The sequence below is a fragment of the Aotus nancymaae genome, unplaced genomic scaffold, assembly GCF_030222135.1.
Source record: "Aotus nancymaae isolate 86718 unplaced genomic scaffold, 86718_ANA_hifiasm-v0.15.2.pri h1tg000039l, whole genome shotgun sequence".
Classification (NCBI taxonomy): domain Eukaryota; kingdom Metazoa; phylum Chordata; class Mammalia; order Primates; family Aotidae; genus Aotus; species Aotus nancymaae.
Genome location: NW_026988453.1, coordinates 6,252,969 through 6,278,863, shown reverse-complemented (window position 1 = coordinate 6,278,863; position 25,895 = coordinate 6,252,969). Strand labels below are relative to the sequence as shown.

Sequence of the window (25,895 nt, the reverse complement as noted above, 5' to 3'; positions counted from 1 at the left end):
CCCGACGCCCTGCTGTCAGGGTGGAGCTGATGGATTGCCACTGGTGGCGGAGCACAAAGGCTGTTCTGTGCTTGGCACCAATGTGTTCCCATCCATCAGAGGGCAGCTTGCGGGGGTGGAGGGGTGTTCAGGGGGAGGAGGACCAAGCCTCTAGATGAGGCGTCTCCACAGCTCGGCTCTAAGAGAAGAACAAGATGGGTAAATGGCCAATCCCCCTGTCAGGGTATGGAAAGGTCAAAGACACCTGGGTCACTCTATCAGCTCAGTCCTAGGAGGGTGTGTGCCCCACAGCTGGGCCTTGACATGGTCCCCACACCACTCTACTCAGACATACACAAACACACACACAGACAGAGATTCACAGAAACCAGGCACACACAGTCACCCTAACCTCCCGGCTCTGCCCTCATGTTTGGTCAGAGGCAAACATATCCAGACACAAGGCCAAACGCATGCCCAACAGAGCTTCTGCAGGCAAGCGCTGAGTCTAGGCACTGCTCTTGCCCCAGGTCAGGTCCCAGATGGGGGACCGACCCGGAGTGGGTGCTCAGTAAATATGTGTTAAGCAGATGAAGGAATGAATGAATGAATTCCTTCTCTGGATTACATCAGCACTTTTTCTAGCCTGCTCTTTCTACCTTGGTTAGATGACTTTGTGTGAGTACTCATCAGTGAGTACCCTGAAGGCAGACAGCGGAGGTCTTAGTGACCCCGGCACCTGGCGAAGGTGCTAAATACAAGGTACTTGATTGAAAAAAATGAATGAATGAATGAACACACCCGGGGTGGAGCCAGGTTTTCCCTCCTCCATTCCTGCCGCTACGGTCCCCTGCAGGGCACTCAGAAGTAGAAGAAAACACAAAGCAAGAAAAGGGAATAACATTTGCCAGGTGTATCCATGTGCCAAGTGCCCTTTCATTTAATACAACCATTCCCCTACCTCGTGCACACTCACCATCCTTCGCTAGCGGGAAACGCGCCTTCTCCAGTCGAATCCATCCTCCTGCCTCTGAGCGGGCTGTTCAGACCTTCGTCATCTCACTCCTGGACAACTGTCACGCTGTTCCGTGTGGTCTCCTTGCCTCAGCTCTCAAGTCCTTCCCTGCCCACTTGGGCACCCTCCCCGCTGTGCGAGTTCGTCTCCAATCACCCCCTTGCCTGAACCCCAAGCTCCATACAAACCAGCCTACCCAACGTCCTCCTGCCCTGCTCCCTCTCCTCATCCAAATCCTGCCAGTTCTCCAAGAGCCGGCCCAGCATGCCCCCCAAGCCTTCCGCAGAGGCCCAGCCTGCAGCAGTTTTGCTGTCCCAAAAATTCCCAGAACGCTTTTGCGTGTTTGCTGCGAAATGAACACAGCTCTCCCTTGCCTTGTAATCCAGGTTTCGCATGTCAGCCCATGCTCACCAACTAGATAGTAAGGTCTGGAAACCACCGCAGAGCAAGCCAGCTCCACCTCCATTTTATAGGAAGAAGACACATTATTTAGAGGTAAGTCACACTGGATCCCGGAATGACAAAAGATGCACTATGGGGGTGTCTATAGTAGCTTCAACATGACTTCTTTTCACAGGGCTCACAGGATTGGACTGTAAACCCGGGCATGTTTTTTTCCTTTTTTCTTTGTTTGGCAGGGGAAGTGTTGGAAATGGAGACTCTTCTTCAGCCCAGCTGGTCAGGGGAAAGCAAGGTTTAGAATCCACAGTGCCTATGCACGCTACTTTCTATCATGCCGGTAAGGCCAAGAACAGAATTAAGACCTCACAGTTCCCCCTCAACATGCTTAGGGTTCTTTTCTTGCCCAGCTATGTTCCTTCCTTCCCTCTGTTTCCTATCCCAAAAGCCCATCAGAATTCTCCTGGCTCCTTGCTGGGAATAATGAGAAGGAACGCTGGTTCTTCACATGAAATGCAGGTCTCACCTTCCCTGTGAAGTCTTGTCCCCCCTCCATTGTCCTTGCCACTGGCTTGAACTTATCAGTTTGATCTGTCATCGGATGAGGAGTAGGACAGATCAGACTTAGTCTATGGGGTCCTAGGAAAAAAAACTGGGAACAAAGGGTAAAAGATACAGGGAGCAGATTGCAGCTCAAAGCTGCACGTCAAGGGAACGAGCTGTCTCCTGACGTGAGCAAGAAGTTGGCGGTGGCCACCTGGGAGGGGATTCGGGCATCAGGGGCTGGGTAGAAAGAGGTGACCACCGTTGTCTACCAGATGGTAAGGTCGAGGGCAGGGACCCTGTCTGGGGTTTCCCTATAATTCCCAGCCCTCAGACTGAGCCCTGTTGATGCTGTTGTGTGAAGTCTGCCCCCTGCATTGGAAGGAATTTGTCCTCTCAGACCCTGAGGCACCTACCGAGAGGTGATCATGGCCTGAGAGGCCTGAAGATTAAATAGTCCCTGCTCCACCCAACATTTGAGACCTGCATGTTACTTATAAAATTGATGCCTCGGACAGGGAGAGGCAGAACAACCAGGCCCGGCGGTCAAGGAGAGAGGAGATTTAAGCTGAGTTTGAAGGGCTCTGTTTTTTCCCTTTTCCCACCCTCATCCACAGTAATGAGTCAGGAAAACTCTGGTGCTGGAAAAAGAGTTGAGGAGGTAACACAGAAGGACAGATCAATGGTCCGGAGTGAGACACGGAGGAGACGGGGAGCTTAGTAATCTTGACCTTGACGCTCTGGGGAAGGTGGCAACGTGTAGGCTGTAAATTCTAATCCCTGCTCTGACCACGGCCGCTGTATTAAAGAGAAAATTTCTCTTGACCCCTGGCAAGAAAACCAAAACCCAAATAATTTCTCTTGCCTCAATTTACCCCCTGCCATCACATGAGACCTAAGAGAACATACAGGTCAAAGCTGCTTGGGAACCCCGAAAGTGGAATTCATTAGCTACTCTGAGTCGTGATCCTTCTTATCCCTGGATACTGAGTGCCCGTGGATACCCAGAATCTGAAGCAGTCCCATTAAAGCAGTCTTTAAAAGAGTCTCATCCGACTGACGTAGCATAACTAAGGTGCTGTCAGGAAGCAGGGAGATGGATAAGTTGACTCTTAGGGCCCCTTCCAGCCTAAGCCTACCTTTCCTTGTTCCCTCCTCCCCCTATACCCACCAGCTTCTTTGAGACTAGCAAGGAGAGAGCGGGCAGGCCGCCCAGCTAGGAGTAATTGAAAGGAGCAGATGAGAGGGGAATGTGTCCTCCCCCAGCGCCCCTTGCCCCACCGAGGCTGCTGAGAAATGAAAACTAATCAAATTACACCCGACGGCCTCCCGACCCGTGCACAGGAGCCCGCCTGGGCCAGGGGCAGGCTGGCTGGGTGGGGCGGGGGCCGTGGGGGAGAGAGAAGGGGAATCACATGTAATCCACTGTAAACGTCTTGATGTGCGGCAACAGCTTAGAGCGGGCTCAGGTTTCTGTGGCGTTGGCTATATTTATCTCTGGTTCCATGCCAGCGGGGAGGGTTTAAATGGCACCCAGCAGTTGGCGTGAGGGGCTGCAGGAGCTTGGGGGCTGGTGGCAGGAACAAGCCTTTTCCGACCCCATGGAGCTGTATGAGACGTGCCCCTATTTCTACCAGGAACCCCGCTTCTATGACGGGGAAAACTACCTGCCCGTCCACCTCCAGGGCTTCGAGCCACCAGGCTATGAGCGGACAGAGCTCAGCCTGAGCCCTGAGGCCCGAGGGCCCCTCGAGGACAAGGGGCTGGGGACCCCCGAACACTGCCCCGGCCAGTGCCTGCCGTGGGCGTGTAAGGTGTGTAAGAGGAAGTCGGTGTCCGTGGACCGGCGGCGGGCGGCCACGCTGAGGGAGAAGCGCAGGCTCAAGAAGGTGAACGAGGCCTTCGAGGCCCTGAAGAGGAGCACCCTGCTCAACCCCAACCAGCGGCTGCCCAAGGTGGAGATCCTGCGCAGCGCCATCCAGTACATCGAGCGCCTGCAGGCCCTGCTCAGTTCCCTCAACCAGGAGGAGCGAGACCTCCGCTACCGGGGCGGGGGCGGGCCCCAGCCAGGGGTAAGTGGCCATCTCATCCTCCTGCCCAGGGGGAGGGGGTCAGAGGGAGGCACCTGGACAGCCTCAAGACCCCAACAGGGGCTCAGAGGGTTGAAGCAGGTGCCAGACAGGATTGAGGGGCTGCAGAAGCCCTTCCCTGATCAGAGCTGGGCTGTCCAGCTGACCTCCCGTGTCCTGTGTTCTTTCCCGACGAGATAAAGGCGGTGGGGAGGAAGTACAGAAGGGGTGGGAGTGGGGAACACACGGTTAAAGAAAGGATCGGGAGCAAGGCCACAGCCAGCCCGGGTGAGGGTGAGAACTAACCCCAACGCCTGAGTCAGAGCCTGAAAGGCCAGGCCAAGTTCACCAGAGAACACTGCCTTGCCCCACGTCCTACCCCCATCCTGGCTGTTGCTGAGCAGAGAGAAAACCCACTCAGTAGGCCTGTGCAGAGCGACTCTCACTGGGCCAGTCTGTTCCCATCACCCTTATCCCCAGGGTCAGAAGAACCAGGGACCCCTTTAAGCTGGTGTCCTCTGAGGGCAGAACCGCCACCCAGGATGGAGGCCAGGAAGGCCTGGAAGCAGGGCCTCTGGGGAGTGGAGGAGCTGTTTGCAAAGATTCTGGGGTTGGGGATGGCCTATGCTGGAAGGCCACAGCCTGTGGCCCACCCTCTGACCCCACCACAGGTGCTTCTGCCCACTGGGACTAGGCAGAGAGACACATCAAAGAATGGCTGTGCCCCGACCTTGGGCCTTCGCCCTGTCTTGCAGGTGCCCAGCGAATGCAGCTCTCACAGCGCCTCCTGCAGTCCAGAGTGGGGCAGCGCACTGGAGTTCGGCGCCAACCCCGGGGGTAAGTGAGGGCAAACTTGGCTCCAACCCCTCAGTCCCTCCCTGGGCCAGGTTCTCCCCTCTTACCTTATTCCTTGCTCTGGTCCTCTTCCTTGGGTCTCTACAGGGACCTGTGGACTCCAGGGCCCAAAGGGTGGGCTCGGAGGTTCTGTGTGCCCCTGTAGTCGGGACCAGCAAAGGAGTGATGGTGGCTCCTGCAGCTCCCCAGCTGATGCCTGGTGGCTGACCTTCTCCACAGAGAGGACAATGTCCCCGCCCCAGGGGTCCCTGTGAAGTGCTGAGTCAGTGCTGCAAAACTGGGCCCAGCAAAGGGCAGGTCCAGTCTCTGAGGAGCTCCATCCTGCTCCAACTGGAGTGGCTGCTTCCAAATCCTACCTCACCAGGGGATTTCAGAGAGGAGGGCGCACACACACTCTCACACACACACACACACACACACACACACACACACACACACACACATACAGCATGGGGAAAGGCGGGGACTAGGGAGTAGAACTCCCGAGCTTTGTCACCCATCTGTCCTGGAAAACCTGTGTCACCCCAAGGGTCCCATCCCCCATTTCCCCATTCTGGGCCTCAAGAACCCCCACTCCTCACTCAGGTACCACCCTCCCACCTCCCCTTACAGATCATCTGCTCACGGCTGACCCTACAGATGCCCACAACCTGCACTCCCTCACCTCCATCGTGGACAGCATCACAGTGGAAGATGTGTCTGTGGCCTTCCCAGATGAAACCATGCCCAACTGAGATTGTCTGCCAGGCCAGGCGTCCTTGTGAGCCCCCCAAGCTGGCCACAGATGCCACTGCTTCTACAGCAGGGGTCTCCTAAGCCAGGGCACCCCGATGATAGGAAGCCAGCTCTGGGGTGCCGTAGGCCAGACTATCCCCTTCCTCATCCATGTAAGGTTAACGCACCCCCCAGCAAGGGAATGGATGCCCTCATTCAGCTGCCTCCTTGGAGGAGAGGGCATCCCCTTTCCAGGGAGGTAAAGCAGGGGACCAGAGCACCCCCTCGTGTATGCCTCAGCTCAGGGGGCAAACTCAGGAGCTTCCTTTTTATCATAACGCGGCCTCTAATTCCACCCCCCAAATGAAACGGTTTGAGAGACAAAGACAGTGTCCTGACCTGGACAAGCTGTGCATATCTCCTGTTCTGGTCTCTTCCCGATGCCAGTGGCTGGGCTGGGCCTGCCCTGAATTGAGAGAGAAGAAAGGGAGAGGAACAATCCTCTGTTCCCGAGTCCCTGGGGGGCCAAGCTTTTGCAGTGAATATTGGGAACCTTCCAGTGGTTTTATGTCGTGTTTTGTTTTGTTTTGTGTGTTGTTTGTAAAGCTGCCATCTGACCAAGGTCTCCTGTGCTGAAGTTGCCGGGGACAGGCAGGGAAAGTGGGTTGGGGGCTCTTGGGGGTGATTTCTTTTGTTAACTAAGCATCGTGTGGTTTTGCCATTGTTTTGTATTTTTTTTTTTTTTTTTTTTTGCTAACTTATTTGGATTTCCTTTTTTAAAAAACGAATAAAGACTGGTTGCCAGAAGAGTGTCAGTGATGATGCAGAGGGAGGGAGATGACTGATAGCCCTGCCCCTCCCACGGAGCAGGGAGGGCAATGACTGACATCCCCCTTCCCACTGAGCAGTCCGGACACGACCTAGTGGGCAGGGCTCCACAGCGCTGAGGGCCTCGCCTTGCTGGTGGTCACTAGGCACTGAGGCCCCTGCTCTTTTTACCATGCCAAAGGAAGTCAGGCATGTCTGGACCTCGGTCTAGGGGGAGACCAGATTCCACAGACATCCTTGTGGGACACGGAGGACAACTGGGGGGGCACTCCATTGCACTATACTTCACAGCCGTTGCTCACAGGTTGCTGTGCTCTGTGTCATATCCCAAAAGGTCCTCTGGTTTCAGTTAACTGAGCACCTCGTATGCCCAGTGCTCAGCCCACAGCCAGGGTGCAGAGGTAGAATTTGTGGTTTCCCTTCCCTAGTCCCCACCTCTGCCCTGGTTTCACAATACCAGGAGCCCTGTAGAGAAGTGAGAGGTGAGAAAAGGAGTGAGGTCAGACACTGTAACTTCCTTGTGGGCCAAATAGCATGTCCCCTCCCCACTCTCCTCCATTCCCTCCAGGCAGAAGGGGATCCTGGTTCCTGCTTGCAGCTCCCAGCGTGAAGGTGATTCGGCTCAGGGAGGGTAAAGGGGTCCACAAAGAATAATCGAAGAGAAACTGGGGTCCTCTTCATTTGGGTTGCTATTTTGCAAAGATTAGCTTCCTGAGCGTAGAAGGTGGGTGGGAAATTGAGAACAAAGATTTTTGGACAGACATTACATAGGGATTAACTGGGGAGTTAACAGGAGCTAGAATTCAAATGGAACATGAACATCTACTGAAAACTTTATTAATTCCAACTGCTTAGGGGTAAGTTCATCTGGTTCGTTGCAAATTATAAGTATCAGAATCATTACAGAGGCAGGGATTCAGAGCACGGTATACTCCAGCCCTACTTAATTCTTTGGGGCCCTTGACAATGGACTTAACCCAGTGTTGCCTGAGGCTCTAGCGACCACCCTGCGCTGGCTCTGGGCTCAGCTGGGCCATCTCTCCCACACTCACACTCCTGACCTTACTGCTGGAGAGGAGAGTTAACACTGTGTCCCTCGAGGTTCTCCAGAAACTCTGCCTAAGGAAAAGAATCAGAAGGAACCTCTGGAGGCTCACAGAACTCAGGTGAGGGTGCAGAAGGGAGGGTCTCCCCCACTGCCTGCCTATCTCAAACCAGTCAGGCATGGCTTATTGGGAATTGCAAATTGGCCTACTCTGCTCCCATTGGTGGGATTTTCTTCTTTTCAAGCTGGTGTCACTGAGTTTAGTCTTTCCCCCTTGGAAGAACTGGAGAGGAGGACCAAGGTCATTTCCATGACTCTTAGCCCTGATTCACTGCCCTTGGGAATGAGGAGGGCAACCAGGCTGGCTGCAATGCCTTGACTCTGGAATCTATTCACTCTTTTATTACCCTCCGAAAATACTCAGGACACATCCATGGAGGATATTCTCCCCTCAGGTTCATTTCCTCTGCCCCCGGCACCTCCCACGCTCCTAGGGTGGAAACAACCCTGTCACCTGCAGCTGTGACCTGCCCATCCCTTGCCCTTCTTCTGACTGGCCAAGGAAGGCACTCCGCTCTGCTGAAGGACAGGCTCTGGGGTTGCTGGAAATATTTTTTTTTAATCAACTCCTCTTCAGTTATCTTGAAAATTAGACAATGAGGTTCACGTTCATACTCTGGGAAGAATGAACAGTCCTCGGCAATGATACTGGATGCAAGAGATCCCTACCACGGTGGCATGTGGACACTGTCAATTACTTTCTCACATCCTTAAGTCCTTAAGGAAAAAATAATTCGCTAGAATTCCACAGGTGTGAATGGCAAACTCTGCAAAGCAGAAGCCCAGCCTCACTCATTTTCACAGAATAAACAATTGTTATCAAAGCACAGGGACTTCCTTAAATTAGCAAATGCTTAATCTTCACAACAGAATTACAGAGAAGGCTCCAATTAATGAACAATGCGTTCGAGTTCTTCAGGGAGAGCTCGAATTCGTTCTATAGCTGGAAGCGCCTACAATAAATCAAACTGGGTTAATCAAATGTTGCCTAATAATGGACTTTAGGGAATCCACTACAATGAAAAGATAAATATTACTTAAAATTGGCATACTAAGTGTCGGTGTGTAAATAGGAACTTCTTAGAGTGCTTAGGTAATTGGTGTGAATTGAAGAATGCTTACAATACTACTTGCAGCACTCTGATGAGCGTTCTTAGGTATCTAACCTCTCAGAGTAATTGATTTGGTAGACTGGAAACCCTTCTTAAGTGCTGCAGGTGTAGACGGGGTGGATCAACTGGAGAGGGAGGCGGCGGAGGAGTGACTGCGGAGGGTGAGAGAAAAGGATACCCCTCAGCTCAGGTATCTGCTTCCTGGGTAAAACGCCGTCCCAACATGTTAGGTTCCTTAGGCTTCCCCGGGGCTTCTGGACCCCAGGCTGGGGCAGAAAAGCCTGAAGGTGAGACTGGAAGACTTCAGGCTGAACCGGGACCTTGCCTAAGGAAGTTCAACCGAGGCCTGAGTGGGAACTCCAATCACAGCCCCTCCACAGTTCTAGCTGTGCCTCATCCCCCTCAGCCACAGGTCCCCATTTGGATCTGGACTCCCTGTCCCTCACTGCTTGGAGCATTCCTAGAGGGAGCAAAGGAAATGGTTCCAGGATAGAGACCTAGCTGCTTCTTTCCCATAAATGCAGATGGAACCATGATGTCCAGTTCTCACCTCAAGCCCAGCATGTCCAAAATCAAAATCAAACTCCTATTTCCACATAAGTCCACTCCGTCTATATCCCCTGTCCCAGTGGGAGGCAGCACAGGGAGGTCATAGCTTTCCTGGATCCCTCCAGTGAAGATCTCATTCCCATAGCCAATCACCAGGGCTCATCAATTTTACCTTTGATCCTGGAGAGAGTAGCAAGGGACCCCCAGAGGCCAGCACCTTCCCTCACCTCTGTTTGCCCTCACTGGGCTGTGTCCAGGGTGCCTTGTCCCACTCCCTCCCCTCACCTGTGCCCATGGACGTGGCCATCCTTGCTCCATCAGTGTTTGGGGCCCCATCAGCCTTAAAGAGGACACAAGGATGCCTGGTGCACTGTGCTGCATGAAGGGGGTTCACCACTCCAGGAAGCAGAAGAAACACAGCCCCGTGAAGATTCATAGAAGCCAAAGACCACGAGTTTACACACCAAGGAGTCAGGGAAAGCGGACTGGGTATCTGGGAAAGGCTTGCTGAGGCACAGGAGCTTAAGTTGACTTAAAAAAGAAGCAAGCAACATTTGATAAGCACTCCTTTTCCTCATGCTACTCCAAATGAAAAATAAAGAAAAGATAAACACTCCCGGCACTGGGTCAGGAGTTTTAACATACATATTGTAGTTAAGGACAAGACACTGGAGTCAGGAAGACCTAGGTTTGAACCCACATCTGTCTCTTACCAGCTATATCATCTTAGCCTTAAAATGTCCTGTTCTATAAAATGCTGAGAATATATCAGAGTTGTGAGGATTAATGAGTTAATATATTTACTGTGCTTAGAACAGTGTCTGGCAAACAACAGTACTCAGTGATTTTTAGCCTTTACTAATATTAATCCCTATACAACCCTCTGAGAGAAGGCTAGTGCATTGATTCATTCAAGGATATGCAGAGATCAACAAGACTGCCCTAAAGGACGGAACTCGCAACCCAGCGTGGGACCCAATTGCTGCCCAGCCTGCGCAGTGTGCAGTGTTGGGAGAGCAAAGCGTTGCTGGTTATCTAGCTCTGCTGGGGAGGGGAGGTGATGCCTCCCCAGTGATGCCTGAAGTGGTCTTGAAGGCTCAAAACTGCAAAGGTAATGACAGAAGCAACGTGCTGCCTTCTAGTGATGGGGCTGGGTGGACACCATGGTTCTGAGTTGGGCGGACACCATGTTTCTGAGTTGGGCGGACACCATGTTTCTGAGTTGGGCGGACACCATGTTTCTGAGTTGGGCAGACTGGAGCCTGGTGGGAGGAGAAAAGACTGAGGAGGCAAGTTATGAATGGCTTCTTAGGCCACAGTGAGGAGGAGCTGCAACTCTGATCTAGAGGTGCTGGGAGCTGCTGAAAGTAGGAACAGTAGAGTGATGTGACCAGGGGGCATTCAGGAGAAGGAACTCCAGGAGCAGCGGGAAAGAGTGACAGCCTGACCAGAGGAGCGAGATGAAGGAAGACATCGGGCTCCTCTCTCCTTATCTGGTCCTCTACCCACTGGGCACATGCAACCCAAACATTAATCTGTCAATCCTGTGCTTACATAAGTAAACAGACAGTTATTGACTCTAAGTTCTCAAAACTGTGATATTTCCTCTCCAGAGTACAGCAGCCTTTACGACTGTGAAAGAAGCTGGAAATCTCAGGTGAGCTTCAAAGTTAAAAAAAAAAAAAAAAAAAGACTGGAGGCCATTTATACATTATCTTAAAACCAGGTTGTTTATTGGTATATACACACTCACACTCACACCCACACACACCCATACACCCATTCCTGATGCACTGAGCCAATACAGTACTGAGAAGGGACCTGATGAGATACAGGAGGCTGGTGTGGAGGGCTCGGGTCACTGGTGACTCTCCAAAGAAAAAAATATATTGACTATGAGGCAAGGGATACACCAAGACAACAGCCTTCCATCACTGTTTGCACAGATTTCGCTTCTCATCACCTCCCTGCAATAATTCTCAAGGTGCCCTGAATGGACCCAGCTTCCCTGGCACAGCTGCTGCCTTACAACATGGCCAACAGTGGCAGGATTTGTAGAGGGGAGAGGCTGAGACTGAGTGCCCCATATAGCCAGCCCATCAAAAGCACCCTGACAGAGTCAGATGCCTGTGCAGTGCCCAACTCCACCAATCTTAGGAATCTCCATCATCTTAACATCCACTACCCAGGGATGGGAGCTCTTTATCTCCATCCAACTCATTTTCTGCTCAATAATCCCTCCATCTCCACTCCCAGAACTTGATGGCAGGGAGGCCGGGGAACAATAAGGGAGAGCAAGGGCAGGTGGCTGCCTTGCCCAAGCCTAGCGGAGAGCCCACCCCGCCACACCACTCATGAGCCTCTCCTCTACTGAAAAGGGGCAGCAAGCTCTAAGCCCTGGCACTGCTCAGGTGCCACTGCTCCTTCTGGACTGGGTGCCCTGGCCCATTATCTCACCTGCGAGCCTAGTCCCTGCTCAGAACTCAAGGTGATCAGGTTGCAAAGCAGCTGCTCCAGCCACCTGTAGGATGGCACTGCCCTGGCCCCTCTCCAAGAAACACGTGCCAGACGCTTTTGCTTTCCTCTCACTTTGATGAAGCCCTGGGGTCCATCATCCCGCCCTGAACATAAGTCTTGAACATTTTCAGGCACCTTGGTAGGATCAGGGAGTAGGTGAGGAGGGGGAATTTCTTGGGAATAATATTCCTACCAAATCAGGACGTGTATCCCTCAGCCCCAGTTCTCACCATGCTGCTGGGGAAAGCAATGAAAATGGCGGAAGCTGGGCGGATCTTAGGAATTCTGGGAGGAGGCAGTCCCTGCACACCAAAAGAGCCTGGATTAGGGCTGGGTGATTTGAGGATAAGCAGGAGAGTGGCTGCCTTCGCCAACATTGGATCTCCTGGACCTTGGACATGAATCACTGTAGGAGAAGCTATTTTCTTGCTGGGATGTCAGAGAAAGGATGCCTCAGTCTGCCTTTTCCCCATACTTGACTTTAGGGTCAATGTATATTCAATCCACCCATCAGGTTCATTTTTATAGGGCTGGGGTTACTAAAGAAGTGAGGCAGAGGGGGGCATTCCCACTGCCCTTTGGGCTTAAGGCTACCAGAGGCCATTGGCTCTCCCTCTGGCTGGTCTGCCTACCTCTTATAGGGCAGGGGCTTAGAATTTCCCCTTCCTCACCCTTGGCCCAGAGTTCAGGGATCCATTTCTCTCTGGTTCTTCCCAAACCCACATTCGGGATTCAGCTTATGCCAGGGCCTGGAATGGCTACCTCAGCCTTCCTCCTCCCAGCCTCACCATCCTTAGGGAGAATGGGGCCTTCCTGTAGCCCTTCCCAGCCCCTCCCTGTCCCCAAGAGAATGGAGGCAGGAACTGCAGTCATGGTGATGGGTTGGGAGAGTAGTGACGCTGGGGGTGTCAAAACCAGCTGCCAGACTGTTTGGCACGGCCAGACGTGGACAGAGACCCTAAGGTTGAATAGCCCAAGCAGGGCAGCGTGTGAAATGACCCTTTCTTGGAAGGGCCATCCCAGCCTGTGGCCCAGGATCCTGGTCCTGGTGGAGGTTGCAATGCAGACCAGTCTGGCTCCAGAAGAGGAAGGGTGGCTTCACATCCACCCTGGACCGCCCTTCTCTCCTTCCCCCAGAATCCCAAGCGTGGACAACCTGGGTGCCTCCACGATACCAGGAGACGCCAGCCACATTCACCAGACTTACAAAGGACACATGGTGGAACTGGGGGTTGTGGGGTGCAGAGGAGGTGGACGAGTATATTCTGAGATCCAGAGCAACCGGAAAGTCACGGACGAGACTAGGAGCCGTGGAAGGAAGGGGAACGAGCAGGAGGGGTCTGGTGCCTGTGAAACCCAGAAGGAGGAAGCCCGCCCTGGGGGCTGTGGCTAGTCCCGGAAGGCGGAGAGCATGTGTCCGTAGAGATAGTGGGAGTGAGCTGAGGGAGAGAGAGAGACAGGCATCGCACTGAGGCAGGTTGCGGGGCATCTGTGGGGCGGGTGGCAGGGTGTGCAGCAGCGGCAGCGCAGCGTGCTCCAAGCGCAAAGCACCCGGGCCAGATGAAGCGGGAAGGGGCAAGCCGGGCAGGCTGGAGAGCGGGGCTGGAGCAGCAGGGCCAGGCCGGCAGCCAGAGGTAGGTGCGTGGGGCCAAGGGCCAGCAGCAAGGTGCCCGCGTCCCCGGGCCTGGCCCACTTACCCCGAGCCACGGGCACACCCCCGTCAGACCCGGGGCGGGAGGGTGGGGGGTCAGCAGGAGTAGGTCCGAACCGTGGAGGTCTCCAGTCTCTGCGCCCCCGCCGTCCCGGCTGGGAGGAGTCAGCAGCCGCGGGAGAACACACAGAGCGGCGGGTTAGTGCGCGCACACGCTCCCCGCGGCGTTAGTGCAGCGGCAGCCCGGGAGCGCGGGGCGCCAGCCTCGGCCTTGTCCCTCTCCGCCCGGTCGGCCCCAGGGTGCCAGGAAGGAGCCAGGAAGGAGCTCGCCTGGGCCTCAGCCATGCCCAGCCCGCCTGTCACTCACCTTCAGGCATGATCTTCTTTGGCGGGGCCGGTGGGGGCTGCAGGGGCCCCAGGGTGGACACGCGGAAGCCCGCCGGGAGGGTCTCTGCCGAGGCGCTGAGCATGCCGCCGCCGCCGTGGTGCTCCCGCGGCCGGAAGCGCTTTCTCCAGGAGGGCGCGCGGCGGAACACCTTGTCATCCCCCTGCACGGTGGGGGACACCAAAGGCCCGAGGGCCCTGTTGGAATTGCCATCCCCACGGCCTGCCTGGAGGGGGCCAGTCGCGGGAGGTTCTAGGAGCACCAACCCTATCCCTTTGGAAAGAGGGGAGCGGGGTCACCTCCCCTTTCTAGGCCTGAGTTTTTCCATCTGTACAGTGAATCGGGAAACCCTGCGACTCTGAACTTCCCTGTCTCTGGCTGGCGGATGAGGGGAGCGTGTGGGGAGAATGTGGTTGGGTCTGCCATCCTGCAGTTGAACTGTTTCCCAGCCCACTGCAATCTTCTCAAAGTGGGCTTGGCATGACCACTGACCTTTCAAGGCTCTCCTCAGCCTCAGCCCATGGGAAGTGACAGCCAGTCCCTATACACACTGTCCTGTACTTCTGGGACCTCTGAATGGCTGTAACCCAGTATGCCGGAAGAGCACTGTCAGGAGGCAGACACCTGGCTTCTAATCCTGACTCTGCCATTTTACTGGCTATGTGACCCTGGACCAGATGAGTGACCTCTCTGAGCCGCGGTTTCATCATCAGTAAAATGGGAATAATAACATCTGCCCTACTTCTCAGGCTGCCTATCGCTAATGGGATCAGATGAAATCACCCAGTGACAGAGATGGGTCAAGCAGATGACCAAGTAGATGCAAGCTCCTCCAAAGGACATGGCAGGCAGCCCCTGCCATCTGCCCCCCTCACCCCTGCCAGCATGTCTCAGAAATAATCATCTCTGCCACAGGGCACCCAAGGCCACAATCTTACAGTAGGTCCCTCTGCACAGGCCTCCCCTCCCCACACTTCGGAGCCTCCATCCACCCTGCTTGGAAGTCATGACCATCTCCCTCCAGCCCATGTTCTCAGAGCTGACGCAGGCGGGGTGGGACTAGCAGGAACAACGGACATTCACCCGCCTGTTCTGCCTCCACAACCCCTCCCAGCCCCGACCCCCTAGGGTTTGTTGTGTGTGCCCTGAGTGGGCCAAATGCTCTGATAAATTCTCAGCACCATGTCCCTCCCTGTCATAGCACTCCTCCTAGTAGCATTTTTATATGTATTTATGAGATTATTTTATTAATACAGTCACACACCACATGTTTCAGTGAGTGATGGATGACATATACAATGGTGGTCCCATAAGATTATAATACTTTCACTGTGCCTTTTCTGTTTAGAAACACAAATACAAATGCCAACAGCATTCAATACAGTAACAAGCTATATAGATTTGTAGCCTAGGAGCAACAGGCTATACCATGGAGCTTAGGTGTGCAATAGGCTATACCACCTAGGTTTGTGTAAGTCCATTCTATGTTCATAGTGATCAAATTGCCTAATGATGCATTTCTCAGAACTCATCCCCATGGCGAAGCGTCACCAAGCCACGCATGACTGTATCTTTCCTCCTCCCCTTTTCCCACCTCCTTCCTTTCTCCCTACCTCCATGCCTTTCACGTTCTCTCTCACTCTTTCTCTCTCTCTCAAATTCTATGCTCCATGGGGCAGAAACCATAATCTTTTTTGTTCCAACCAATGTATCCCCAACCTGTGAGCAGTGCCTGGGATCACCTTAGGCACTCAGTAAATACTCATTAAATGAATAGGTGGCAGCTGGCTCTTCATGCAGGAGTCCCATTCCTGAGTCTGTCAGAAATGTTCCTTGTCACTGCCATCCTCCCCATGATCTTGCTCTTACCCTAGCCCAGAGCCTCTTTTCTCTCTCCCACCTTCCCCTTTTCTCCATTTCCACCTTCAGCCAACCCTAAGACCTGTTTCTACACTCCTCTGCTGTCCCGTAATAATCAGATATTCTTCCTTCCCACTCTCCTCCTCCTTATTTCCCTTGAGTCCTCATTTCCATGTAGAGGGAGAACTGGATACCACCCTCAAGAGCCTTGAAGCTTGAGAAGGGACACTAAAAACCAAAATCGGCAGAGGGTCTGGTTGCAAGAGACAGCTCAAGGTTGCTGATGATGTGCTAGACGTCTGGACAGGAGGCAGTCTCCCTGGACCACAGACCCTGCCCCCAACCCCAAATCTTACCTTATTCCCAGGACCTGGCTTCTACTCTATGCTTCCTGCAAAAGCTATCCTCTCTAGCCCAAACCTACTTGCATCCCAAAAACCCCACTGCACTGCCCTATGTGCACCCCAATGTCTAATCAATAATACCACCCCAATGTCTGGGGCCTGATAGGCCAGATAGCTCCACAAGCTTCCCAGAGGAAGTGGAACAAGGGGGAAGAGCTCAGGAATCAGACACGTATCTGCTGCAGTCCTGCTCTGCCACAGCAAGTAAGTTCCCTCTTTGAGCTTCAATTTCCTCATCCGTACGTAAGATGAGCATAATAACCTGTTTCATGTGGTGATCGTTACCATTAAGTGAGACATCGTCATCACTAACCACCATGCCTGGCACAATGCCTGGCACAGGGCAGGCAAGGAATATTTTTGTAAGGACTGAAGGACTACATAGCTTCTAAATTAGCACCACACTAATAGATATATGGGAGTCATTTCTCCAGACAGCAACAAAGAAAGCTGCGATCCTAAGTGCATGCAGAATTAGTGGGAGGGTCAATATCACAGGGGCATGGGGAAAACATCTCTCAGAGTTGGGACAGCTCTGGGTTGGGGGTAGGGCACTGCCAGTTGATCTCTTTTCAAGTATCCAAATGACCAAAAAATATACATATATAAATCTATTTTTTCCGTCTACGGTCATACGACCCTGAACGTGCCCAATCTCGTCAGATCTCAGAAGCAAAGCAGGGTCGGGCCTGGTTAGTACTTGGATGGGAGACCGCCTGGGAGTACCAGATGCCGTAGGCTTAAAAAAAAAAAAATCTGTTTTTTTCTCCCAAACTTCAAGATACCTCTGTGAAGAAAACACTTCCACAAATTCTGTGTACTCCTGAGAGTGCCCTGTGTCTCCCTGAGGCACAGCAATCCTTCTACAAGGGTGGGTTTTAGCCCCATTAAGAATCAGTGATCTGAATGAAGACAGAGCAGCGAAAAATAAACACGCTCTGGGCTTTTAACTTATTTGGAGCCAAATCAACTATGGCAAACCTGACAGGCAAGGGCAGTGATGGGAACGTGAGGAGGGAGGAGAAAAGGAGGAAGAGGAGGCAGGGGCCAAGGAAGGGCTATGACCTCAGGAAACCGGTGCGCTTAGGTCAGCATCTCAAAGGGGACCATAGGACTCCAAATGCCAGGGTCTTCCCTCAGCTCAAGGGGAAGGCCTGATGAAATCAAGAGCAAGGGACTGTTCCTTCAGCGACCAGGAGGGCGGAGAGAGAAAAACTTTAACTTGGTGTGAAGGTAGCCCCAAGGGTGAAACTAGAGAAAGCTGGGATGGTAAAAGGCTGAGCAGGTGTTTAGCTGTGCAGATTGCGCTGGGGAGCAAGAGAGCAAACCTGTCATTTAACAGCCTCAGCAGGGCATCCACCTCCACACACCCATGTTCCTGGAGGATGGGCTGGAGTCTTACTGAGCAGGCTGGAGTTATGCTGAGCTCAGCACTGAAGAGCCATGGTCTGAGAGATCAAGAAAAAGGTGTGCTCCCAAGGATATGGCCTTTGGGGAAAATCTCTGATCCTATGCGGATAGGAAGGCAGGGCACCAAATTGAAAGATGCTGGAAGTACACGTGGGGCCTTCAGCTTTTGCACAGGATTTTCACAGAGACTTCGCCACAGCCTATTGCTACCCAAGACAAGTCCTTCTAGGGCTGGCCCACCTCCTCAACCCCTTGACATTATCCCCATCCCCTCTGGCTCTCCTCCCTTACATTAGCCTTCCAATAACTAGCCAAGGGAAGGCAGAACTCATGAACTGCAATCCAACTAAGATGACCAAATCCCCAAAGCCCCTAATTCATGGCCAGGTACTCACGTCATCCAGCTTCCGGTCTGTGCCCAAAGCCAAGAGGTTATTGAACTCTCTTTCCATCACTTGACGTGCCTGGAGAACATAGAGCAGGGGAGGGAAAGGTGGTTAACTAGAGTTAACTACCTTTATGCCATCTTTCACTTTTTTCATAGGGTCCAAGGGTAGAGATGCAAGGCTTCAGTGCATTTAGCCAATTAGAGACCTTTACAACCTTTCTGAAGCTTCTCCTTCAAGCAAACCTCAGAAGTAAAACCATAAGCCTAGGATTCTTTCATATACAACAAACTAGAAAAATGTATTTAAAAAAAAAACTAGCAGCCTTGGCGACATAGCAAGACCTTGACTCTACCATTAAAAAAATTAACTTGGCATGGTTGTGTACACCTATAGTCCCAGCTACTGGCTGGGCAGGAGGATAGCTTAAGCCCAGGAGTTTGAGGCTGCAGTGAGCTATGATCGCACCTGCACTCCAGACTGAGTGTCAGAACAAGATCCTGTTTCCAAGAAAAAAACAAAAAAGTAGGACCATAGAACACATAGATAAGCAGACTTCACCTACTTGGAAAAAACATTGTCTGAAAGGGGAAAGTCGTGCTTGACTGTCTTTCTGGAGGGGTAAGTAAGCATATAAACCATGGATCACCAGAATTGAACTAATTTGAATTAAATAAATCTGTCGGATAAGTTTTCACATCAAAAGCTTAAATCAGGAAGCCTGCTCAGTCATGGATGTTGGTGGTCCCTGGGCTGTGTGCATAAACCCTTTCTCTAGGCCTCCCAGGAGATTAACTCATTCAGAGTTTTCAGAAATGCCAGAAAATTGAAAAGTTTTCAAAATTGCTACCAGATATTTTTAAGCTTTTTTTTTTCTTTTTGAGTCAGACAGGGTCTCACTCTGTTGCCCAGGCTGGAGTCCAGTGGCACAATCATGGCTCACTGCGGCCTTAAACTCCTGGGCTCAAGCAAAACTCCTGCCTTAGCCTCCCCAGTAATTGAGACTACAGTCACGCACTACCAAACCCAGTTAATATTTTAAAACTTTTGTAGAGACTGGATCTCACTATGTTACCCAGGCTGGTCTTGAACTCCTGGACTCAAGCAATCCTCCCACCTTGACCTCCCAAAATGCTAAGCATACAGGCCTGAGCTACCACTCCGAGCCATTTTTAACCATTTTAAATGAGGAATTCCATATTGGGTCAGACACTACTCCTCCCAACAGCTAAGCTCAATGACTGGGTCAGGAAATTAAGAAAGGTTAGAAAGCCATAGAGAGGTGTCCCTGCTACTATTTACAGAATTATTGCTATCCTCCAAAACTGAATGCGTTAGAGATAGGAAATCAAAGAAACAGAAAAATCCATTTCTGGGTGGAAAATATTAACCTAAGGACAGTCTGTGCCAGTATTGGGAACATAACATTTTTAGAAATGATTTGAAAGAAGCATAGTAAATTTCAAGTATCCAAACGACCCTGCTCCTCTGGGCAGTGAAAGGTGAGGAGGACAGGTATAAATTTCAGCAGCATCTCACAAAGCCATGTGAGTGGCCAGGAAAGCCCCAGATGAGGCTTTTGCCCAAAGTGGGCAAGTAGAGAGAACTGCACTTGGGGGAGAAATCCAAGTTCCTCTTGGAGAATGAGGGGATCTGTCCTATCCATTTTGACTCGTTGGGGTAGAGGGGTCACTGCAGAATGCCTACAGGACACACTGGCCCTGTGCACTGCCACCACCCCTAAAAGGCCAACACACTACCCAGAATTATGAGACAACACAGCCCTGCCGTCACTCAAGCCAAAACGTGTCTGCTCCCAGAATAGACTGTGCAGCTCTGGTGGCTGAATTTCAAAAGAGATCTGACAGCTGCAAACAGTCCAGACAAGGGCAGCTAAAACAATCAGGGGACAGAGGCGAGTCTATATGAGGAAAGCCTAAAAGAATTAAGAAGACTGTGTCTGGAGAGACAAAGGCTTGGGCCCAGAGGCAATACAATCAGAGTTTATGAAATCACGAAAGGTGAGAACTGGTTAAATACAAATATCCTTACCAAACCTAAACTATTAGGAGGAGGTAGTTCCCTCCCCAGGGGCCTGACAGGGGCATTTTTAGGACAAATAAAATCAGGAAGTCCTCTACACAACAAGCAGTACTTCTAGAATCTATTACCCACAGGAAGTTAGAAAGGCCAGAAATATAAATAGGTTCAAGAAACATTTAGATATATTCTTAGATGACAGCTCCATAAAAATGATGAAATGTAATTTCAGGAGATGTTTAATCTTTTGAGCTGTTGACAGAGAGCCAAAGCCCTGGCATGGCGAAGCTCTGGGCTGTGTGATTTGGTATATTTAGCTTTTTGAAGCCTGGGGGCCCAGGAGCAGATCCCTCAGGTGGTAGACAAAGGTGGTATGGGCTCTGTGGTCCCTCCAGGCCCTGGGACTAATCCCCCTCTAAGAAAAGTCAGATCAGAGAAGCAGGATGAAAAGGAAGGCTCAAAGCCTCAGCTAGGAAGTGGGGTTAGGGGGAGACGGAGGTACCCCGGGCAGGATGGGGACGCGCACTGTAAGAGCACATTGTGTGCCAGGCCCACGCTAGGCCCACACATATGTGTGCCCATGGGGGCTTGCTTACACACAGGGACTACTGGAGGATTGAGAACACTGCAATCCCCTCTGGCATAGGCCCTAGAAAAGCCCCCGCCTCCCCTTTCTGCAAGATACCTAAGCCTTTGTGTATGAGGGAAAGAAAGAAAGCAAGTGAGGGAGAAGGGAGAGACAGGCTGACTGATTAAAAGGCTGCCCACTTGGGTGTTCTGTGTGGGGATCTGGAGGATCAGGGCCAGCGTGTTGTGGTCGAAGTTCTCGTCCAGGGCCAGCAAGGCTCCGTGCACACCACTCTCGTGCAGGTTTCCTGCGTAGTCCCGGAGCCCAATAGACTGGACCCAATGAACCACCTGGTCGTTGGTCCAAACCAGCACATCTGGAGGGTGGGGGAAGAAAAGGGACGGAAGGAGACACTACATTTCATCAAGGGCCCTCCAAGGATGAGACGCACAGCACCCAAAACCCAGAGCCCCCAGTCCACCTTGCTCTCTGGCCCCCACCCCATCCCCAACTTTCCATATCTTCTTTCTGTCCTCCCTGGCACCTGGGCTCCTGGGGAACCAACCCTCTACTCACTCCATCCCTGCCAGGTTACAGAACCCAGAGTCAGGCTAACAGGCTCCGAGCTTTCTCCCCAGAGCCCTTGCACGGGTCACCCCCCTGCCCCAGGCTGGAATGGCCTTCTTATTCTTCCCACCTTCAAGGTCTCCTCTAAAACCTGCGTCTCCCACCCCACCCAGATCACCAAGTGCCACAAGCACCAGTCTATAACACCATTCCAGAGGATTCACTGCATTTGTCCAGTTGGTGGCTGCCGTCTGGTATGTGGGATCGAGGGAGGGGAATTACGGCCAACGTGGCATGGACTGTGTCTCCTCCAACAGACTGGGAGCTCCCTAAGGTGAGGCTGCCTCTTCCCTGTCAGACTGGGAGATTCCCTGAGCCACAGAATGCCTCCCCTCCATTTGGCTCAAGGCAGGGACCAGCCCAGCAGGCTGCTCCTGCACCCTCTCCAAGCCTGACGAGCTTACCCTTGATCTCATGCTGGCTCTCCTCTCGCCTCTTCTCCAGCTCCTTCCGGTCATAATTCAGTCTCTTCAGACACATGATGCCATACTGAAGACTGGTTCTGCAGACACACAGCCCCCGAGCCAGAGCCTCAGTGGGGCCACATTCCCACCCCACCTGTCCCACATCCAGCACCAGCCACAGCACGTCCAGACCTACTGCCTCTAGCACAGAGAGCACCCCAGCCCCCTCGTACTCCTCCTTCCCCAGGGGCTTGCCCAAGATCCATCCCGAGGTGACCCCCTTTCTCTGTCTACCCCATATCCTCCCTCTCAGCCAGGGAGCGGGCCTGGGGATTGATTGATGTGAAAAAATTTCTTTCAATCAAACCAACATGCCCCTCTCTCTCCAGACACTAGAATGACAAAGATCCACCTGCAAGTAGAAGAAAAAGCAAAAACAAGAAACCCCTCTGTATCCCACTTCACTCAGGTCGTGACCATGGCTCCAAGATCTGCTCCCCTGCCTGTCTAACCCCTGCCTCAGCCACTCTCCTTGCTCTCCCTGCTGCAGCCGCGCTGACACCCCTGCTGCTCCTCAAACCCTGCGGGCCTCAGGGCCTTTGCACTGGTGGCTGCCTCTGCCCGGAACATGCCTCCCCCACTCGGCTGTGTAGCTTACTCCTTTTCTCTCCATTAAGTCTTTGCTTAAATGTCACCTTCTCAGTACAATTCACTAGTCACATTGTTCATCAGATTTAAAATTGCAATATCACCATCACCTCCCCTGGCCCATACTCCCAATCCCCCTCACCCTGGTCAATTTTTTTTCCTAGCATGTTTTGTCTATTAACATACCATATATTTATTATTCCTTGACTGTCTCTTCCAGTTAGAATATAAGTTTGTTCACTGATCCTAAACCCTGAACACAGGCAGGGACTCTACAAATGCTTGATGAAGTAAATGAAATAATTAATTCACACAAATTACTGAAAGTACTTAAACAGTATCAGGTGCACAGTAAGCATTCAGTAACTAAGCCAGGTATAGAACCACAGATCCTGAGGGTCAGAAGGAACCCTGGGGGCCATCAGTCCACACTCCCACCTAAGGCAGGAGTCACCTCTATAGCTTCCTTCAGAGTAGTCACTGAACCTGTGCCTGAACTCATTACTTCCCAAGGCAGCTCATTCCATCTTGGAAGAGCTGTAGTATTCTTCCTTCCTTGAACGCTCCTGTCATTCAGCTTCTCTGAGTTTTTCCATCATCTGTAGAGAATTAAAATGGAAGTTCCCTCCCAACTCTGTCTGCTTTTGACTCTTATTGAGGGCACTGCTTTTTGAGATTAAACTGCACAGACTGCTCCCTCGTCCTCTCCCCTCATTTCTAAGCAGGAGGCTCTTCGGCCTAGAACAGAGCTCAGAGATGCCACTTCCAGGAACCCTTATCTGGCCCAAGCCACTCATGTGTTGCTCAAGCCGCTGGTTTAAGCCTTGCTCCACTGGGAAGGGCCATGTATACACACGGCTCGTGACTGGAAATGCTTTCTGTCTAATTTCAAGCTCACTCACTATCATTTTCAGTCCAGTTTCTTTCAAAGCTCCTGCATACCACAGCAAAAATATAAAGCCCTGAAAGTTAGGCCAACCTGGGTTTGGATACCAGCTCAGCCCCTTCCTAGCTGAGGGGCATCCAGCAAATGTGAGATGGGGTCACACCTCTCCTGCAGGTGAGAAGAAATGCAAGAGCTTAGCCCAGCCCTGGGAACATTACAGGCACTCGGTAGTGGCAGCACTATTAGGGTGACATTCGTGACTATTGTGCATGCTTGTCCTACCATAACAGGAGCTCTTCTAGAAGACCTGCTCGATAGAGCACCATGTCCCAAGGAAGAGAGCTCTGAGTAGGGTGTCAAGAGACAAGGATTTGAGCCCCAGTCTGTAACCACCTGGCTGAGTGACCCGATGCAAATCGACCTCTGTTGAACTTGTTTTCCTTATCTGTAAAATAAGGTTTTTAAATATCCCTTTCTTGCCATAAAAATTATGATTTAAAAGAAATTTTAAAGACGTAAGAACATGCCTGTGAAGTTTTAAGTGGAATAAAAGCAGGTAGATACATAGTTTGGCGGTGAGATGTGAAAATGTTTTAGAAACTCTGAAGTACTCAAGATTCAGAGCTGAACCTAGAACCACAAGTGCAGGCCGCAATTCTCTCCTGGGGACAGGGCAGAGGGGTTGGGGGGAGGATTTCCATAGTCCTGGCTGGGGCCGGGCTGACAGATCCTCTAGCAGCCCGGGCACATCCAGGCTTGGCAGGCGAACAGCTCATCTCTCCCTAGCCCTATCAATCACTGAGTAGGGGACAGGTGCAGCTGGGCCTGGCAGCCTCCGGGCAGAGACAAACGATTCCCTTTCAGCCCTAGCTGATTTGGGTGGGGGGTGGGTGCAGAGGAGAGGATGCAGTCTTCCCTCACAAGCAGCATTCCTGCTGGGGTCAGACGGGCCAAGGGTTCCAGGCCAGGAGGCTCTGCCTTGTGGTGGCAAGAGCACTGGATTGAGTCAGCGTACCTGGGGTCCCCTGTACTCCACTATCATCCTTGAGTGACCTTGGGGCTACTGCTCCTCCCCATGCCTCAAGGTTCTCATCCATAAAACAGGGACACTAACTAGATCCCTTCCAGATTTAATTTCTATGATATCTCAGTTGGAGTGACCACAGGACATCCATGGAGCCCTGAGGGAACTTTGAAGAGCGTTACTCCTTGTCTTATTATCCAGCCAAAGAGCCACCCACACGATCTGAAGCTGGACATTAAGAAGGACTTCCTAAAAACTGCCAACTCCTGGAACCATGCCCACCCACTTCGTTCTCCAGCACAAATGCCTACTGGGACCAGGCAGGTAACGCAGGTGAGGGACGAAAGCTGGGGGGCTGGGAGGTCCCAGAGCAGGCCCACCTGTCCTGCTCTTCAGCTCCAGCTGGCTGCTTCCATGCTAGAATGTGTTGACAGAGCTTTCAAGGTTTCAAGAGAAGCCAGAAATCCAGAATTGTATATAAAACCTCTTACTGTTTAAATACTGGCAACTCAATTTGAGTTGTTAAGCTATATGTGGGCCAGGATGTGAGGGTGATCTGGCTGCGACATGTCACCCCATTGATCGCCAGGGTTGATTCGGCTGATCTGGCTGGCTAGGCGGGTGTCCCCTTCCTCCCTCACCGCTCCATGTGCGTCCCTCCCAAAGCTGCGTGCTCAGTCGAAGAGGACGACCATCCCCGATAGAGGAGGACTGGTCTTCGGTCAAGGGTATATGAGTAGCTACGCTCCTCTGCTAGAACCTCCAAACAAGCTCCCAAGATATATATGGGCCAAACAAAAACACATCTCTGGGCCAAATTCTGCCCACAGGCTGCCAGTTTGGGAACCTCTGCTGCAGATACTTTTGAACAGAAGATCTTTTCAGCAAAGAGCAGGAGAGGACTGGATGACCTCCTAAAAAAAGGATGTGAGCCCAAAGCAGAGAGGTTCTGATCTGGGATGCTGGCATGGCAAAGGCCAAGGAAGACCTTCCCCCTCACCTTGGGAGGAATGAGACGCCTAAATTGAACACCAGGTTCAGTCTGAGTCTTGTTGGAGTAAACACAGCAAATTCAACAAGGCCAAAGACAAGCAATAAAACTCAGACCTGGGACATCTCAAAGGAGGTGAAGCAAAAGAAAAAGGACTTTTTGTGTCTTCAGGACTAGATATAATGACCTGGTCATTATGAGGACAAAAACCTGGTCAATCTGAGGATCAGAATCCTCAAATTACAGGATGAGACAAGGATTTGACGAGGGAGACTTTCCCAAGGGGAGACGTGTTACCCCTCAGAAGAGGCCATGGGAAGAGATGGAGGCCCCCTCTGTTCCTAAAGGCAGACCCTCAGAGCTGGGGGAGGCCCCCACGAGGGAGGCAGCCCCAGGCCCAGCCTCGCTCACCGATGGAAGCTGTCCACCATCTTCAGGTGGACCCGCAGGTCCTTCTTGGTGAGGTGGTCCAGCATGCGGGCGTCCACCAGGCACTCCATGAAGTAGCTGCGGTACTGCGGGAGCCCCAGGCTGGGCAGCCATTCGTTCCCAATCCACTCGTGGTTCATGTCCCCATAGGCCAGGGTCTAGGGAAACGAGATGCAGGAGGTTATGGGGGAGGAAGGTAGAGCCGGCAGGCTGAGGCTGGTACAGCTGGTTGGGAGACGCATGAATCCATCCTCCACCCGTGAGGGAGGAAGGGCAGTCCAGTACAATTTCAGTTTATCTTCACTAAGGGGGCTGGTAGTGGTGGGAGGTGGAGATTTTAAATGGAACTTTTTAAGATCTCTAAATGATAACGATTCCACTCACATATCAATTATCTACACTAATGAACAGAAGTGGCTATCCCGGCAGCAGCTAATATGAAATCCTTCCTGTTGACTCTGGATTGCATTTGTGGTATCGTGCAGCAGACGTGGCTT

The 25,895-nt window shown here is 52.1% G+C and overlaps 2 protein-coding genes and 1 pseudogene across 18 annotated transcripts in view; 2 read left to right on the top strand and 1 right to left on the bottom strand.

Annotated features, from left to right (window-relative positions):
* Window positions 1-3,476: 3,476 nt before the first annotated feature.
* On the top strand, window positions 3,477-6,445 carry MYOG (myogenin). Its single transcript, XM_012459433.2, has 3 exons — window positions 3,477-4,008; window positions 4,761-4,842; window positions 5,473-6,445. The coding sequence occupies exons 1-3, from the start codon at window positions 3,538-3,540 to the stop codon at window positions 5,592-5,594; spliced, it is 675 nt and encodes a 224-aa protein (XP_012314856.1). The 5' UTR covers window positions 3,477-3,537; the 3' UTR covers window positions 5,595-6,445.
* Window positions 6,446-12,975: 6,530 nt separating this feature from the next.
* Window positions 12,976-25,895, bottom strand: part of PPFIA4 (PTPRF interacting protein alpha 4) — a 50,103-nt gene continuing 37,183 nt past the window's right edge. For 10 of the 17 annotated variants that reach the window (XR_010336487.1, XR_010336492.1, XR_010336494.1 and 7 more), the window contains 7 exons: window positions 25,381-25,556; window positions 21,421-21,518; window positions 20,590-20,765; window positions 17,791-17,859; window positions 13,704-13,884; window positions 13,383-13,491; window positions 13,035-13,124 (listed from right to left, as the gene is read on the bottom strand). Coding sequence is in view for 7 of the 17 variants with exons in the window: in XM_012459438.2 (XP_012314861.2) it covers window positions 13,075-13,124; window positions 13,704-13,884; window positions 17,791-17,859; window positions 20,590-20,765; window positions 21,421-21,518; window positions 25,381-25,556 (750 nt within the window). In the remaining 10 variants the exon portion in view is untranslated. Of the gene's footprint in view, window positions 13,125-13,382; window positions 13,492-13,703; window positions 13,885-17,790; window positions 17,860-20,589; window positions 20,766-21,420; window positions 21,519-25,380; window positions 25,557-25,895 lie in introns of all 17 variants that reach the window. The other 7 variants (XM_012459438.2, XM_012459441.2, XM_012459440.2 and 4 more) reach the window with 1 other exon arrangement.
* On the top strand, window positions 16,608-16,726 carry LOC135268243 (5S ribosomal RNA; annotated as a pseudogene).